The 16,152-nt window shown below is 48.9% G+C and overlaps 1 protein-coding gene across 4 annotated transcripts; it reads left to right on the top strand.

The window, feature by feature from the left end:
• The first annotated feature begins 46 nt into the window (after window positions 1-46).
• On the top strand, window positions 47-15,986 carry Mboat7 (membrane bound O-acyltransferase domain containing 7). Of its 4 annotated transcripts, none has more exons than XM_041654973.1 (8): window positions 47-319; window positions 946-1,024; window positions 1,128-1,257; window positions 1,720-1,846; window positions 5,204-5,363; window positions 7,559-7,919; window positions 9,656-9,832; window positions 14,966-15,986. In XM_041654973.1, exons 2-8 carry the CDS (start codon window positions 949-951, stop codon window positions 15,354-15,356), a joined length of 1,422 nt encoding a protein of 473 aa, XP_041510907.1. In that variant the 5' UTR covers window positions 47-319; window positions 946-948; the 3' UTR covers window positions 15,357-15,986. The 4 variants fall into 4 exon arrangements, with proteins under 4 accessions (XP_041510907.1, XP_041510908.1, XP_041510906.1 ...); XM_041654974.1 differs by having other exon boundaries at window positions 47-329; XM_041654972.1 differs by lacking the exon at window positions 47-319 and adding an exon at window positions 359-579.
• The last annotated feature ends 166 nt before the right edge of the window (window positions 15,987-16,152 follow it).

The raw sequence follows: 16,152 nt of genomic DNA, 5'->3' as shown, positions 1-16,152 counted from the left end.
CCGTTTTCATAGGGACTCGAAGCCTTGGCCCCGCCTCTGACCCGAAACCCCGCCCCCCCCTTTACTGGCAGCTCTTTGCCCTGGGGCCTCCCAGAAAGAACGGGGCAGGCATCCTTCCGCGCATTGGTGTTCTGGAATCTTTTCCCACCGTGCTGTATACGTATTGCATCCGCTTTCTGGGCCTGGACCGCGCAGCCCAGCGGGCACCCTCGAGAACCGGCAGTGCGGGGGCGTGCTGAGCTGAGGAGGCGTGGCCCTAGCAGGGGCGGTCGCGAAAGAGGGATTTTCTCATCAGCCTCCTGGTCCACGGACGGTTCAGGTGGGCCCAGGTGGGGTTGTATGGAGGCGTCGCTGAAAATCGTAAGGTGGCTGGGTGCGGGGACGGGGACCAGAGCGTGGCCCGGCTGGGTGGCGTAACCGCCTGTGGATCTGCTAGGGCGGAATCGGATCCACGCGGGGCTGGGCTACGGAGGGAGCCTGCAGATCAGACAGGGTCATTGCCTTCTCTCCGGGGTATGGATTGGAGAGGAGGCCGGAGCTCTGAAGACAAGTGGATGCTAAATGCTGGATTTCGCCGGGGTGGGTAGGAGTAGGAGTCCTGGGGTTTTGGGTCCCCTGAGATAATAGGGGAGCCTGGGGATCTTAAGGATTCCTGTGTACTCAGAGGAAGGTGGGGGTGATGTGGGTTCCTCGACTATCAGAGAGGAAGGGTCTTGCAAAGGATTGTTTTCCGGGCCAGAAGGTGTTTAGATGTCTAGGTCTTAAATAGGGGCAGAAATGCTTTTGATTTGTACGTTGGCAGAGGATTGGGGTGAGGGGCTTGATTCCTGGGTCCTGGAAGGAGGAGTGAACTGGACGCCTGGCTTCTCAAAAGTAGGGGATTCTACTCTCAAAAGAGGAAGGGACTGGAATACTAGTTCTCACTGTGAGCCCTTCCTCCCCCAGACCATGACACCCGAAGAATGGACCTATCTAGTGGTCCTGCTTATCTCCATCCCTATCGGCTTCCTCTTTAAGAAAGCTGGTGAGTCAGGTTCCATGCCCAGTGGAAAATTGGGGTGAGGGAGCTGAGGTGGGGATCACCCCTCCCGAAAGTTCTATGCTTACACTTTACCTTTTCCTTTCAGGACCTGGGCTGAAGAAATGGGGGGCAGCAGCTGTGGGCCTGGGGCTCACTTTATTCACCTGTGGCCCCCACACTTTGCATTCTCTGATCACCATCTTGGGAACCTGGGCCCTCATTCAGGCCCAGCCTTGGTGAGAGCTAGGTGGTGAGAAAGAAAGGAGGATGCATAGAAACAGCAACCTGTTTCCTCGTGTTGTCTTCCATTTCTTCTTTCAGTCTCTTGCTGCCTGCTGTTTCTCTCATGTTTCTCTGTCTTGGCCATGTTTCTTCCTCTCTCACCTTGTTCTGCACCTTCCTGTCCCTGCAGATTTGCCCCAGTCCTCAATGTCCACGTGATGACAGTCATTTGTAACCCAGTCCTGCGCTCTCCGGCTGTCTTCTTCACCACAACGCTTCTCTCTTGACTCCCTCATTCTTTTTTTCTCTGTGGCTGTGCCTCTTCTGTCCCTGCCTGCCATCCACTGGTCCTCACTCTCTCCCCTCTTTTTTTCTGGCTGAATGAGGGAATGGTGGGGCATAAAGGCACACTCGGGAGAAGGAAGCAGGGCCAAGGTCCCTGTACCCAGCTCTATAACTTCCCACCTCTGTCCTAGCTCCTGTCATGCCCTGGCTCTTGCCTGGACCTTCTCCTATCTCCTCTTCTTCCGAGCCCTCAGCCTGCTGGGCCTGCCCACTCCCACACCCTTCACCAATGCCATCCAGCTGCTGTTGACACTGAAGGTGAGCTTGGGGAAACACTACCCATTTTTTCTCCCTGGTAGCCAGGCAGCAGCTTTCTTGTTCTCTTTTCCCAGACTAGACTTTCTCATAGTCAGGGGAGGGCTATGGATTTTTTTTTTTTTTTCTGGTTTTTCGAGACAGGGTTTCGCTGTAGTTTTTTTATTTAGAGCCTGTTCTGGAACTAGCTCTTGTAGACGAGGCTGGCCTCAAACTCACAGAGATTCACCTGCCTCTGCCTCCCAAGTGCTGGAATTAAAGGCGTGCGCCACCACTGCCCAGCTGGAATTTTTTTTTTTTTTTAAATCTTTCACAAATCCTAAGCTTGAAACTTCATATCTCCCTGGGGACAGAGTTGACCTCTCACATACTCTGGAGGAGGTCTTCACCTCTCCACTCATTCCGTGGTCAGGAGATATCACAAGCCACTTGGCTCACCTGGAATGTGCCTGCCCAGCATGCTTTGCCAACATGCTCTTCTTGAATCTATTGCAGACCATCCTCCAAGGAGGAAGTAGCACTGTGGAGAGAAGGTAGCTAGCCCAGGGCACAGCTGGGACTACAGACCTCATTTTGTTATTTTCTTCCTGAGAGTCTCTGTAGCACCCTGTGTTGTCCTCAAAGAGAAGATGACTTTGGACTTTTTTTTCTTGGTTTTATGAGACAGGGTTTCACTGTGTAATCCTTCCTGTCCTGGGAACTCACTATGTAGACCAGACTGGCCTCAAACTCACAGAGATTCACCTGCCTCTGCCTCCCTGGGTGCTGAGATTAAAGGCATGCACTGCCACCACCCCATGACTTTGAATTTTTGTTCCTCCTGCCTCCACCTCTTAAGTGCCAGGATTGTAGGTATACACCACTGTGCCTGGCTTATATGGTACTAGGGAATCAAACCAAGGGCCTCGAGCGCACTAGGCAAGCCCATGACCAACTGAACTACATTCTTAGCCCTGGGTTGTATCCTTAATCTCCTCGGAAGAGTGCAAAAAGAGGCCAGCCCTCAGTCCCTAGCACAGACAGCGTTGGTGAGCTCTTGTTATGTTCTGGGCTCCAGCAACATAGGCCTGGACAGTCCTGCCAGTCTGAGAACTGGTTTCTCCAGAATCCTTTGTTCTTATGGAAAACTCAACAGTAGGCAGGGATTGATCAGCTGTGAGTTGGAAGGAGACCCTTTCGGGGTGTGTATGGACCTGCACATGTAGGTGGACGGGCTGGGGTGCCACAGACTATGTTTGTCGCGTCCACTTTCTGAATAACATGCTGTTGAATGGATTTCCTTCTATAGGGGGCTGAGATCCCTTGAGAAGAAAGTTTTTCGTTTTACTAATTTGTTTTTGGTTTGCTGGCCAGAAGACAGGATACGGCAAATTTGCCTCTTCAAATTATTAAATTTGTGGGTGCTGAAAGAACTAAAATATAATGCAATGAGATGAGATAGATAAACTTCTTTATCAGAGTTGAGCAAATGGTTCATTGATGTAATCTCAGCATTTTTTTTTAAAAGCCTCTAAACTGGGCATGGCATGCCTTTAATCCCAGGACTCTGGAAGCAGAGACAGGTGGACCTCTGTGAGTCAGCTTGGTGTACATAGAGAATTCCAGGATAGTCAAGGTTATTTAGAGAGACCCTGTCTCCAAAAATAAAAACACCCAAAAGGCAGTCAGGAGAGAGGGCTCCGTGGTTCAGAGTACTGTTCTTCCAGAGGACCTAAGTTCAGATCCTGGCACCCAGACAGATGGGCTCTCAAACATCAGTAACACCAGTTGCAGGAGATAACGACGCATCTGCACACACAGACACACAAAAATAAAAATACATATTACAGACAAAAAAGCTAGTGCGGGGCTACCCACCCATAATCCCAGCACTCAGGTGAAGCCGGAGGAGGAGTTCAAGATCATCCTTAGCTGCGTAGTGAGTTTGAGAACAGTTCTGTTATGTAAGACTCTGTCTGGGGGAAAAACAAGTCTAGATGACTATGGAAGTGGCCTGAGAGACTGGGCTGTAGGCAGGTGAGTCAGAGTCACCTTGGGAGATGCTGCTTTGAGGATAATTTTAGGGTTTTGAATTTTTGTTTTGTTTTGTTTTTTTTTGCAGTGGCTTGGTGAAGAGGAGACAGAGTTGTCAAAAATGAAAAAAAAAAAAAAACTTTGGGCCTGTAGCTAGGTCAGAGAAAGAATTATATGTTGTGGGCCTAGTGGTTTTTTTGTTGTTGTTGTTGTTGTTTTGTTTTGTTTTTCGAGACAGGGTTTCTCTGTCCTAGCTATCCTGGAACTAGCTCTTGTAGACCAGGCTAGCCTTGAGCACAAAAGAGATTCACCTCACCACCGCCCAACAGAAAAGTGTTTTTTAGAGCCCCTTTCCTACCCCTTGAAACCATCTTGTAGGGGAAGCCCTGCTTCATTCTCTTTCCTCCCTCTCTCTGCTGGGACTCTGTCCACTGAGCCTAGCAGAAAGCAGGAGGACACTGATGTGGCCTTTAAGTTTTGCCTCTTGATAAAATAGGTAGAATATTTTATCTATATCCTCATCCTGACCCCTACCCAGTAGAGTCAGAAAGGAACAAACAAGCTTGGGGTGGGAGAAATACCTCAGCAGTTAAGAGCACTGACTGTTGTTGTTCTAGAGGACCTGGGTTCAATTCCCAGCAACCACATAGCAGCTCACAACTGTGTGTAACTACAGTTCCAGGGGACCAAACACCCATGACAAAATACTAGTGCACATAACAATAAGTAAATAAGAAAGGAAAACCGGGTGCACGCCTTTAATCCCAGCACTTGGGAGGCAGAGGCAGGCGGATCTCTGTGAGTTCGAGACCAGCCTGGTCTACAAGAGCTAGTTCCAGGACAGGCTCCAAAACCACAGAGAAACCCTGTCTCGAAAAACCAAAAAAAAAAATAAATAAAAAAAATAAAGGAATGAGCTTGGCCTAGTAATGCAGGTATATAATCTCAGTTCTCCAGGAGGCAAGTTTGGAGGATCACAAGTTCAAGGGCAACCTAGACAACTTCTCATGACCATGTTTCAAAATGTAAAAGAGGAAGAGGGGATGTGGCTCAATGTTAGAGCACTAGTGTTGCATATGCAAGGCCCCGTGTCAGAGCCTTGGTGCAGGAAGGAAGGCAGGTAGACAGGCAAACTGTGGAATTGGATGAAAGCAGAAAGAAGAACAGGTAGAAAACGAAGGTCTAGGACCAAGCCTGGGGATGGCCACCAACTAAAGGTTCCTTCCACAACTCTGGATATGTAGTGCCATCCATAGGTGGAATCTCAGTCCTAGGCATAGACTGAAATGAAATGTGCGTAAAGTGGCCTGGGGCACTGATCTCATGCCTTCCTCTTTCTTCCCACAGTTGGTGAGTCTGGCCAGTGAAGTTCAGGACCTCCATCTGGCTCAGAAAAAGGAAATAGCTTCTGGCTTCCACAAGGAACCTACTCTGGGCCTCCTGCCCGAGGTCCCCTCTTTGATGGAAACACTCAGCTATAGCTACTGCTATGTGGGAATTATGACAGGTAAGTGGCCTGTTCAGCACTGCTGGGTCATCCTATGTCTCATTCCACCCAGAGTTCTGTTCCTGTTTAATGTCCCCTGCTCTGTCCCAGGCTACCTGTACTCTGTCGGCTGCTATCCTGTCCTCAACACATCTGTCTGCTGTGGGAACTATCCTTGGAGGACTGCTTCCTTTTCACCTATTAGGGGCCAATAGGAGATCTAAAGGAGATAGGCCTGTGTAAGCCAGGGGTTTGCAGCTCAGAGTCTTCCGGGGGTGAGGGGTAGGAGGCTGGGGCCACAGTGTTAAAGACTGAACCGAGGGCCTTATATATGCTCAAGAGACTGAGTTATATCCCCAGCCTTTTAGTTTGGTTTGGTTTTGCTTTAGATAGGATCTCACTTTGTAGCCAAGACTATTCTAAATGCTCTATGTAGCAGGGTAGCCTCAAACTCACAGAGAGCTGTCTACCCCTGCCTCCCAAGCTAAATTTTTATCTTGAGATAAGGTATCTGTGTGTTTCCTAGGTAGGCCTTGAACCTTTGATTGTCCTATCTCAGCTTCCTGGGTAGGTGGCATTATAGGCGTTGTGCCGCCTGAACTGAATAAGGAAGTCATTACGTTGGGTTCATTTGGTGCTAGGGGCTGAACCTAGGGCCCTGTGCATGCTAGGCAGGTAAAGTCTACCAACTGATCTATATCTCCAGACACACTTCATAGATTTTGGCTTTGTTCCTTTGTTTTTGAATTCCTTGTTTGGTTTGGTTTTGGAGAGTTTGTTTGTTTGTTTTTGAGAGAGAATTTCTCTATGTAATAGCCCTGACTGTCCTGAAACTCACTCTGTAGACAGGCTGGTCTCAGATTCACAGAGATTGGCCTACCAAGTGCCGGGATTAAAGGCTTGTGCCACCACTGCCTGGCGGATTGTTTCTTCAGTGTGTGTGTGTGTGATGCATGTTGTGTGCATTTGCTCATGCATGCCTTGGTGTGCATGTGGTGGTCAGAAGACAATGCTCTGATATTGGTTCTTACCTGCCATCTTGTAAGATAAGGGATAGAACTCCCATGATCACTTCTGTGCATGTCTCTACCCACTAAGCCATCTTGCTTTGTCTGATTTGATTTAGTTTTAAAAATATATGTGTATGTGTGTGTGCCTGTTGTGTGGAGGCCAGGAGAGGGAGTTGCGTCCCCTGGAACTGACTGAAGTTATAGTTATAAACCTTCTAACATGTAGGCTGGGAACCAAACTTGGGAACCAATACTTTACTGAGTTCTCTCCAGCCCCTTTGTTTCATTTGACACAGGGTCTCCCTATATAGTCCAGGCTGGTCTATTAACTCTGGACCTGGCTCAGCTTCCCAGGATCTGGAGTTACAGGCATGCACCCCCATGCCTGCCAGATTCCTTGTTTGTTTTTGTTGTCTGCAACGCTGGAGACTGAACCTAGAGCCTGCTTGTTAAGTGAATGTTCTACCACTAACCTATATTTCCCAGCTTTTCTTTTTTTTTTTTTTTGTACAGCCTCATGGAGCTGTTATTTATGCATGCATCCATTTAAAGTGCCCCAGCTCACTGGCTTTTATATATCCATAGAGTTGTGAAACCATCACCAGTGCACATTTGTCTGCAGAACAGCCTCATCTCTGAAAAGGAGCCACCTAACCTTTAGTCATCAACACCAAGCCGCTTCCATTCCTGCAAACCATGGGCTTCTGTCTGTAAAGATGTTTCATATAAATGGAATCACGGTCATGGTTTATGGTGAACATACAAGGGCTTCAGCATCCATCCCTTCATTCAGTCTCCATTGATGCTCCCTGGTCTAAATCCTTTTGTACCTCAGGAACCTCAGCTATCCTTCTGCTTGTCCCCACTCCACCACCCAAGCCAGCTCAGCATCCAGAGGGAGCTTAGGAAAAGTTGTCAGGAACCAGCTCTTCCCTGTCCGGGAAATCTACAGTGGTTTTCTGTCCTCTTTCCCCACATCCCTAGAGTACTTTGTCCTCTCCCCCTAGGCCTTATTCCTCAACTCTCTAGGTCTCTCCCCTTTGTAGCTTTGAACCTCTCCCTCTCTGTTCACAGACCTCCTCAACTCCTCCTCTTCCTCCCCTTTCCCGTTTCCTTTCTCTTCCATTCTGCTCCTTTCACCCCCCACTTCCCCAGTAGGCACAGATACACACCATCCAACCACCTGCTCCTTGCCACCTTCCACAGGCCCATTCTTCCGCTACCGCACCTACCTGGATTGGCTGGAACAGCCCTTCCCGGAAGCCGTGCCCAGCCTGAGGCCCCTGCTGCGCCGTGCCTGGCCAGCCCCGCTCTTTGGCCTGCTCTTCCTGCTGTCCTCCCATCTCTTCCCACTGGAAGCTGTGCGTGAGGATGCCTTCTACGCCCGCCCGCTGCCCACCCGCCTCTTCTACATGATCCCGGTCTTCTTCGCCTTCCGCATGCGCTTCTACGTGGCCTGGATTGCGGCCGAGTGCGGTTGCATTGCCGCGGGCTTCGGGGCCTACCCCGTGGCTGCCAAAGCCCGGGCCGGGGGTGGCCCCACCCTCCAATGCCCAACCCCCAGCAGGTCAGGCGGCGGGAGGGAGGCTTCCCAAGACCCAGCAGGCCCCACCACCAAGGGTTGGCTCTGCCCCTAGTAGGGAGGAGAGCAGGGAGCAGGGTATAGGGCTACCAGCTGTGGTTGACAGCCTGTTGCCCCCCTGGTGACTATCACCTGCCTTCCCTGGGCACCAGGGAAACTATGTGTTCCTGGTACCTACAGATTGCCCCTTGTTGCTAGCACTTGTCACCCCTCAGTATGGCTAATTGCCCTCTATTGCTAGGGAAAGAGAAATGGTATCATAGCAACCACATGCCTACCCTGTGTTGCCATGGAAGTGTCACCCCCAAAACAAGGTTCTTCCTGGTTGCTGAAGATACTGTTGTTTGGTAGTAGTGGGTCCACCTTCTGTTCCTAGGGAAACAGTTCCTTAGCAATTGAATTGCCCCTCTGCTGAGGAAGCTATATCTCTAGCAACCATGGTTCCTTCCTTCTTGCTGATAGCCTTGCTGTTTGTGGCTGTGAATTCTTTCCCTTGAACTGCCTGTCTTGCTGAGAGCCAGCAGCTCACCGTGATATATTCTCACAGAGCACCTCCCAGTTGCCCTATTTCTAAGGAAGTAACATCTTGGCTGCTCTCCTCCAGCTGAGGAGAGTACCGCTCTCAGCAACCACAGGTCATCTTCTCCACATTGCTGAAGCTTAACCCTTTATTAGTAAGGCTACCCAACCCCAGCACCGTCATTGATGGGTGAGCCACAAAACTAGTAACTACAGAGTTCTTATCACATAGGAAGCATCCCTTCTTGTTGATAGGAAAATGGTATCCCTAGCAACCAGTAGTGAACTGAATCTCTGTTTCTAGAATCCATTGTCATCCTTCCAACTGGGGAATGGGGTACCAGCCTCTCTGTAAATTATAGCCCACCCCTTACTAGAGGTGTGCCACCCCGGTTGTTGTAAACTGCCATGCTGTTGGACAGTCAAACCCCAGGATGTGATTTACTACCACTGCCCTGGTAACTATGAGTAGACCTCCCACTGCTAGAGAGAGGATGTTCTTCAGAGAAGTCAGGCAGAGATTAAATGCTGTTTTAAGTCTACAAGTCCCACTGGCAAAGGATGCCTTCCCTCCCGTGGCTAGAAGCCACTGGAGGTTCACATAGGTCCAGCATCTTTCTCTGTAGCTGAAAGTGTTGGTGTCAGAGACCCGAAAACCTCTGATATCTCTGGAGGTGACACTTCTCGAACAATCACAGGGACCAGGAAAAAGGCCTGTTCTGAAATAATTTTCTGAATAGCCTGGGCCTTGTTGCTAAGGAATGCCTTTTCCCTAGCAACAGAGAACATTGAGAATCACGAGGCCTAGAATATCTCCCTAGCAACCATGAACCACCTTTTTAGAGTGGATACTTCCCTGGCAGCTGCTCTGCCCCAGAGTTCAGAAGGGACCACACTTGGAAACTGTTCCCAACATGCTGAGCTTGGTTGCCAGTGGACTTGATAGCTTAGCAACCATAGCCATTCAAGGCTTTCTGTGACTTATTAGGCTCCAACTAGTTACGAAGAGCACCCCACTATTAGTGAATTGTGGCCCACCCACCTGACTCCTACAGTTACTCTCGAAAGTCATAGCCAGAGAGAGAGGGAGCCGTCGCCTGTCCAGAACCCTTTCTTTAGCATTGGGCTGGGACAGAAACAGGTGTCAGGAGGGGCCTGGCTGAGCTGCATGTCTGTCCCCATCCTCATCCTCCACTCCCCAGTCCGGAGAATGCAGCTTCCCTGGAGTATGACTATGAGACCATCCGTAACATCGACTGCTATGGCACAGACTTCTGCGTGCGGGTGCGGGATGGCATGCGGTACTGGAACATGACGGTGCAGTGGTGGCTGGCACAGTACATCTACAAGAGCGCACCTGTCCGCTCCTACGTTCTGAGGTGAGGGAGCCCCACCTGGTATCAGAGATAGTGCAGAACTTCATCTCCCAGTAGATCCTATGGTAGTATGTGGGGGTGGGGGTGGGGCTTCTCTAGCTAAGCCCCAAGTCCTGAGGCTCATGGGAGTTGTAGTTTCTTGGGCCTGCTAAGGTAAATCCTCTGGGCCTAAGGTCAGCACCATTCAACAATATAGTCATTCTTGGGTCCCAGAGATTGAACTCAGGTCATCAGGCTATAGGGCTTTTTACCCACCGGGCTATTTTGATAGCCCTTGTTTGTTCTTAGGCAGAGCCTCAAGTAGGCCAGGCTGACCTTAATCTAGATTGGTAGCCAATCATGACCTAGGATCCAGATCTTCCTGTCTCTGTCTTTGTGGTGTAGATGTGCACTATCACGCCTGACTTGTTGCTTGGACTCCTTTTTTTTTTTTAAATATTTATTTATTTATTATGTATACAATATTCTGTCTGTGTTTGTGCCTGAGATAGTTGTGAGCCACCACATGGTTGCTGGGAATTGAACTCAGGACCTTTGGAAGAGCAGGCAATGCTCTTAACCTCTGAGCCATCTCTCCAGCCCCTTGGACTCTTGTTTTGTTCTTGAGATAAGGTCTTACTCTATAGCCATGGTTGTTCTGGACTTGTTATATAAACCAGACTGGTCTCAAACTTCAGCTATCCTCCTGCCTCTGCTCCCTCAGTGTTGGGATTACAGGTTTGTGGCCCCATACCTGGCCAACCTTTTTTTTTTTTAACTGTTTCTTTTCCATTCACCTTCCCATTTTGCTCAATTGTCTGCAGAACAGCTCTTGGCCGCTCAGCGGTGGCTTCAACTTATTCAGTGGCCTGAGCAGTGGGAGCTGCAGACAAGTCCTCAGCCTAACTTTTAAGTTGTTTTCTATCTTCCTGTTTTTTGTTTGCTTCTTTACAGTGCAAACACCCAGCCTTTCCAAACTGTCAGATGTGGTCAGTGGACACAGAGATACCATCCCATGATAGGTAGTTAATGAAGGCAGCATATGAGCTAGATTTCCCCAGGCATCATGGGAGCTGTGGCTTAAAGATCCACTCTAAGGAGCTGGAGAGGTGACTTCAGTGATTAAGATTGCTTATTACTTTTAGAGAAGACCCTAGTTCACTTCCCAGCACCCATATCTGGTTTATTGCCACTAGTAACTCCTGAAGATCAAATGCTCTGTTTTGGCCTCCTGGCACTACCCTCAAATGTATAACCCCCAACACACACATACACAATTAAAATCTTTTTTTAAAAAAAAATATTCATGAGGACTGGAGAGATGGCTCAGAGGTTAAGAGCACTGTCTGCTCTTCCAGAGGTCTTGAGTTCAATTCCCAGCAATCACATGGTGGCTCACAACCATCTACAGTGAGATCTGGTGCCCTCTTCTGGTGTGTGGGCATACATGCAGACAGAACACTGTATACATAATAAATAAATAAATCCTTTTAAAAAAAGATTCACTCTGAGTCAGATATGATAGCACACACTTATTATAATCTCAGCACTCTGGAGGCTTAGGCAGGAAGTTTGATGTCCTTGCCATCTTAGTGAAATCACATCTTCAAAGGAACAAAAAAAAGATGTACTCTGTGTCTGATATGCACAAGGCCCTGGATTCCATCTCCAGCATCACAAAGAAATTAAGAAACAGTCTGCTCTGGCCTTGTAGGGAGAATGCGTAGGAGGTGTGGGCGGCAGAGGTGGAACAAAGGTGAATGTGAGCTTCTGGGTATCTAGGTGGGGGTGATGGAGAGCAGTTCCTCAGCAGGCCTGGCTGACACTGGCTGTGGGAGGAAGAGTTGGGGCTTAGAGTGCTCAGCAGCAGCAGAGCAGAAATGAGCCCTGCTTCCCAGGCAGTGGGGCTGTTGGTGACCCACAGCACCGGAAAGTCTTTCCAGAAAAGAGAGGAAACTGTTGGGACGTGGGTGAGGAAGAAGACTTGAGTTTCATCTCATTAACTTAAAGACTGTCGGGTGTCACTGGAGAGGTAGGTAGATCGTAATGTGATGCTGGCACTTAATGAAAAGGTGTTAGAAGTAGGCACTGGAGCCAAGAGGAAGTACTCATTGTACTGGGTGTGGAGAGGGGTGAAGGCAGGAGGATTGGGAGTTCCAAATCAGCCTAGATAATAAAGTGACACACTGTCTCAAAACAACAAAGCTAAAAAGGGCTGGTGCGGTGGCTCACTCGTCAGGTTCTTCCCTCCACGCCTGGCCATCAGTTTCTTCTCCAAGACCCACATGGTGGAAGGAGAGGACTGGCTACAGCCAAGTTGTCCTCTGAACACGACAACTGCTTCATGGCACACAAGAGCGTCTACACATAAGTAAACGTTACAGGGGTGTGTGCTAGGAATGCAGGCCAGCTGGTAGTGTGTGCAGGTGGTGCTGTACGTATGTAATAACAGCATTGGGAAGGTGGAAGCAGAGAAGGATCAGGAGTTTGAGGTAAGCCTAGGCTACAGGATGTTTGAGCGCTACCAGTTATAGGTGATGCTGTTGTTGGTTTTTTTTTTTTTGTTTTTTTTTTTTTTTTTGGTTTTTCGAGACAGGGTTTCTCTGTAGCTTTGGAACCTGTCCTGGCATTAGCTCTTGTAGACCAGGCTGGCCTCAAACTCACAGAGATCCGCCTGCCTCCCGAGTGCTGGGATTAAAGGCATGCGCCACCACCGCCCGGTTTATAGGCGATGCTGTTAAAACTCTGGGGATTAGGTCAAAGCCCAGGGCACCGCAGTATTTTGATTACTTATTCTCAATTAGGGGTAATTGCTACACCCTTGGGGGACATATGGCAATGTCTGAAGACTTTTTTGTTTCCAGGGCATCAGACATACCAGGCAAGTTCTCCACCGCTGTCTTAGCTAGGGTTTCTATTGCTATGATAATGCACCATGACCAGCTTGGGGAAGAAATGGTTTACTTCAGCTTATAGTTGTCCCTCACGGAGGGAAGTCAAGGCAGGAACCTGGAAGCTGGAACTGAAGCAATGACTGTGGAGGGGTGCTGCTTACTGGCTTGCTCCTATGGCTTGCTCAGTTCCCACCCACAAGACCACCTATTCATAGTAAGGTAGGCTCTTCCACATCAATCATCAATAAAGAAAATGTTCCCTAGACTTGCAGAGGCTGATTTGATGAGGTTATTTTTCTCAATTGAGATTCCGTCTTCTCAGATGACTCTAGCTTGTGTCAAATTGACAAAATTATTAAAGGGGGAAAAAAAAGGACAACCACTAAACTACACCCCACTTCAGGAGGCATTTTTGCTAAGGCTGAGAGATTTCCTTTGGCATCCATGAGTGGAGACATGAGATTCACATCTGGTACCCCCTGCTTCTCAATGTAGAACAGTCATCAGCATTCTGTCACTGCAGAACTTGTCAGGGACAAGTCCCTAACAGGAAAAGAACCCAGGAGCTTATGCTGCTGCCAGAACTGCTGGGTTCTGCTCAGTTGGAGAATGAAGTAGAAAATGCATTCTGTGTTCTTTTTTTTTTTAAAAAAAAATTATTATGTACGCAGTGTTCTGCCAGCAGGCCAGAAGAGGGCATCAAATCTCATTAATAATGGTTGAGAAGTGTCCTGTGGGTGCTTGAACCAGAGTCCTCTGGAGGAACAGCCAGTGCCCTTAACTACTGAGCCTTTTCTCCAGCCCTCTGTGTCCTTTACAGATGATCAGAGCCTGAATTTATGGACTGAAAAGTTAGGGAAGTAAGGTTTGGAAAGATACTTACTCTTGCAGAGAATCTGAATTTGGTTTCCTATTACCCACACGACAGCCCAGCCTTCTGTAACGTCAGTTCCAGGGGAGCTCTCTTCTGGACTAAAAGGGGATCAGGCAGGCATGCACGTGGTACATAGTCATACACGCAGGCACAAAACAACAGACACATAAATAAAAATAGAGAAGTCGGGGGCTGGAGAGATGGCTCAGTGGTTAAGAGCATTGCCTGCTCTTCCAAAGGTCCTGAGTTCAATTCCCAGCAACCACATGGTCGCTCACAACCATCTGTAATAAGGTCTGGTGCCCTCTTCTGGCCTGCAGACATACACACAGACAGAATATTGTATACATAATAAATAAATAAACAAACAAACAAATAAATAAATAAAAAAATAGAGAAGTCGGGTGGTGGCACACACCTTTAATCCCAGCACTCAGGAGGCAGAGCAGGCGGATCTTTGTGAGTTCGAGGCCAGCCAGCAAGTCCCAGGACAGGTACCAAAAGCTACATGGAAAAACCCTATCTCAAAAAAACAAACAAAAAAAAAAATTAAATCTCTTCGTAAGAGAGTGAACCAGCCAGGCATGGTGGTGCACATCTAATCTCAGCACCTGGAAGACAGGCAAGCAGACCTCTTACGAGTTCAAGGCTGTATAGTGAGACAAAAATGAGAGAATCCAACTTTAGGATCCACCAAGGAGGAGCAGACCATTCCTGGAGGTTTTTTATCTTTTACGGTTTATTTATTTTACGATTTTATGACCGTTTTGCATGGGTGTATGTATGTGCGCCACATGCTTGTCTGCTGCCTGGGAAGCTGAGAAAGGGCACTGGGTCCCCTGAGACTCTAGCTGCGAACTTGTGAGCCACCGTGTGGATGCCAGGAGTGGAACCTGAATGTTTTGCAAGAGCAAGAAGTACTCTTAGCAGCTAAGTCAACTCTCCAGCTCCTCCTACACAGATTCTACCTACAGGGTTTCTGATGCAGATGAGAGGATCCTAAGAACTTCTAAACATAAGTTCTTTCCAATATTAACCAAGTCTGACTCCGTTTAACTTGAGATCTCTTGAGTTCAAGGCCAGCTTGGTCCACAGAGTGAGTTCCAGGGCACCAGGGATACACAGAGAAACACTGTCTCAGAATGCTGGTGATGCAGCTCAGTAGTACATTATTGTCTGGTGTCTGCAAGGCCCTGGGTTCAATTCCCAGTGACAAAAACCACAACGGCACCTTGACTTTCAGGATACAGGAAGTGTGAGTAGGCCTGAACTCGGTCTGAGGAAGAAGGACCAAGCTCTAAGTCCTTGGTCTGAGGGAGGAGGACATGAGACAGTGGGTACTGTACTGAAGCCTGGACTTCTGTATCCTGATTCAATCTCTTTCTTCAGGAGCGCCTGGACCATGCTGCTGAGTGCTTACTGGCATGGCCTCCACCCTGGCTACTACCTGAGCTTCATGACCATCCCGCTGTGCCTGGCCGCAGAGGGCTATTTGGAGTCAGCCTTGCGGAGACATCTGAGCCCCAGGGGCCAGCAGGCCTGGGACTGGGTGCACTGGTTCCTGAAGATGCGTGCCTACGACTACATGTGCATGGGCTTCGTGCTCCTCACCATGGGTGACACGCTCCGGTACTGGGCCTCCATCTACTACTGGATCCACTTTCTAGCCCTGGCCTGCCTGGGGCTGGGTCTAGCTTTGGGTGGGGGCAGCCCCAGCAAGAGAAAGACAGCATCCCAGGCCACCACCGGCCAAGCCAGGGAAAAGCTCCGGGAAGAGTGAGCTGTGTTGCTCTGGCCTGCCAGCCAGCACAGTCTTTGCTTGGGAATTCTGTGAACCGGGCTGTATTCTCCTTTACCCAGCAAGAATCCCTTGTTTGGCTAGGAGCCTGGAGAGGATTCCTCCTTCCTAACAAATCCCCTGCCTCTGATTTAAACAAAGCTAGGGGTACCCTTCTCCCAGATGCTCGCCGCATCCTGACTTTTCCAAATCTCCCTCTGCTGACATCAGGGTATTACTGTCCACTCTTGTCCCTGTCTCTGCAGCAGTCTTCAGGTACTCAAAATGCCACACTTCCCAAAACGCAAGGGCACAGACCAGTGGTCATGTGGCATCTTGGACAAAGTCCCTGTGGGTCCCCAGTATTGGGGCAGGAGCTTCAGGGCCAGGTTCTGTAAAAGGGGAGGAACAGTCTTGGCTTTTATCATCAATCCAGTATTTCAGAGAGCATGACCTTACACATCCTGGAGGAGAAACCGAGGTGGAAGTAAGCAGCCCCAGGGGAACACGCTCTTACAGTAGCTTCTGTCTGAGCCATTTCTAGGCCCCCACACAACCTGCTACCCAGTGTCATCCTTGGCCTGTGACAGGTCAGAATGTATAAATCTTTCCCAATAAAATGTTACATGTGCATCTGTTTGTGAGTGTGTCTGTGGGCGACAAACCACCAAGGTACACTTAGCCCAGCTTGTCAGTGTGGCATACTGACCGCTGTCATCAAGTTCTGCAGGCTCAGCCAGTAAGGACTTCAATTCCCAGCAGACCTTTTAAAGCTGACATCTGGCTTTATAGGAAGTGT

Source organism: Microtus oregoni, unplaced genomic scaffold (genome assembly GCF_018167655.1).
Source record: "Microtus oregoni isolate MIOR12 unplaced genomic scaffold, Mior012 000006F_ref0000085, whole genome shotgun sequence".
Lineage (NCBI taxonomy): Eukaryota > Metazoa > Chordata > Mammalia > Rodentia > Cricetidae > Microtus > Microtus oregoni.
This window is presented reverse-complemented; position numbering and strand designations above follow the sequence as displayed.

Excerpts from the sequence above, each read along its gene's own strand:
- Mboat7 (XM_041654972.1), top strand. Across the intron at positions 1,025-1,127 it reads CTTCCTCTTTAAGAAAGCTG|GACCTGGGCTGAAGAAATGG; the intron begins GTGAGTCAGGTT and ends TTTTCCTTTCAG. Across the intron at positions 7,920-9,655 it reads CAATGCCCAACCCCCAGCAG|TCCGGAGAATGCAGCTTCCC; the intron begins GTCAGGCGGCGG and ends TCCACTCCCCAG.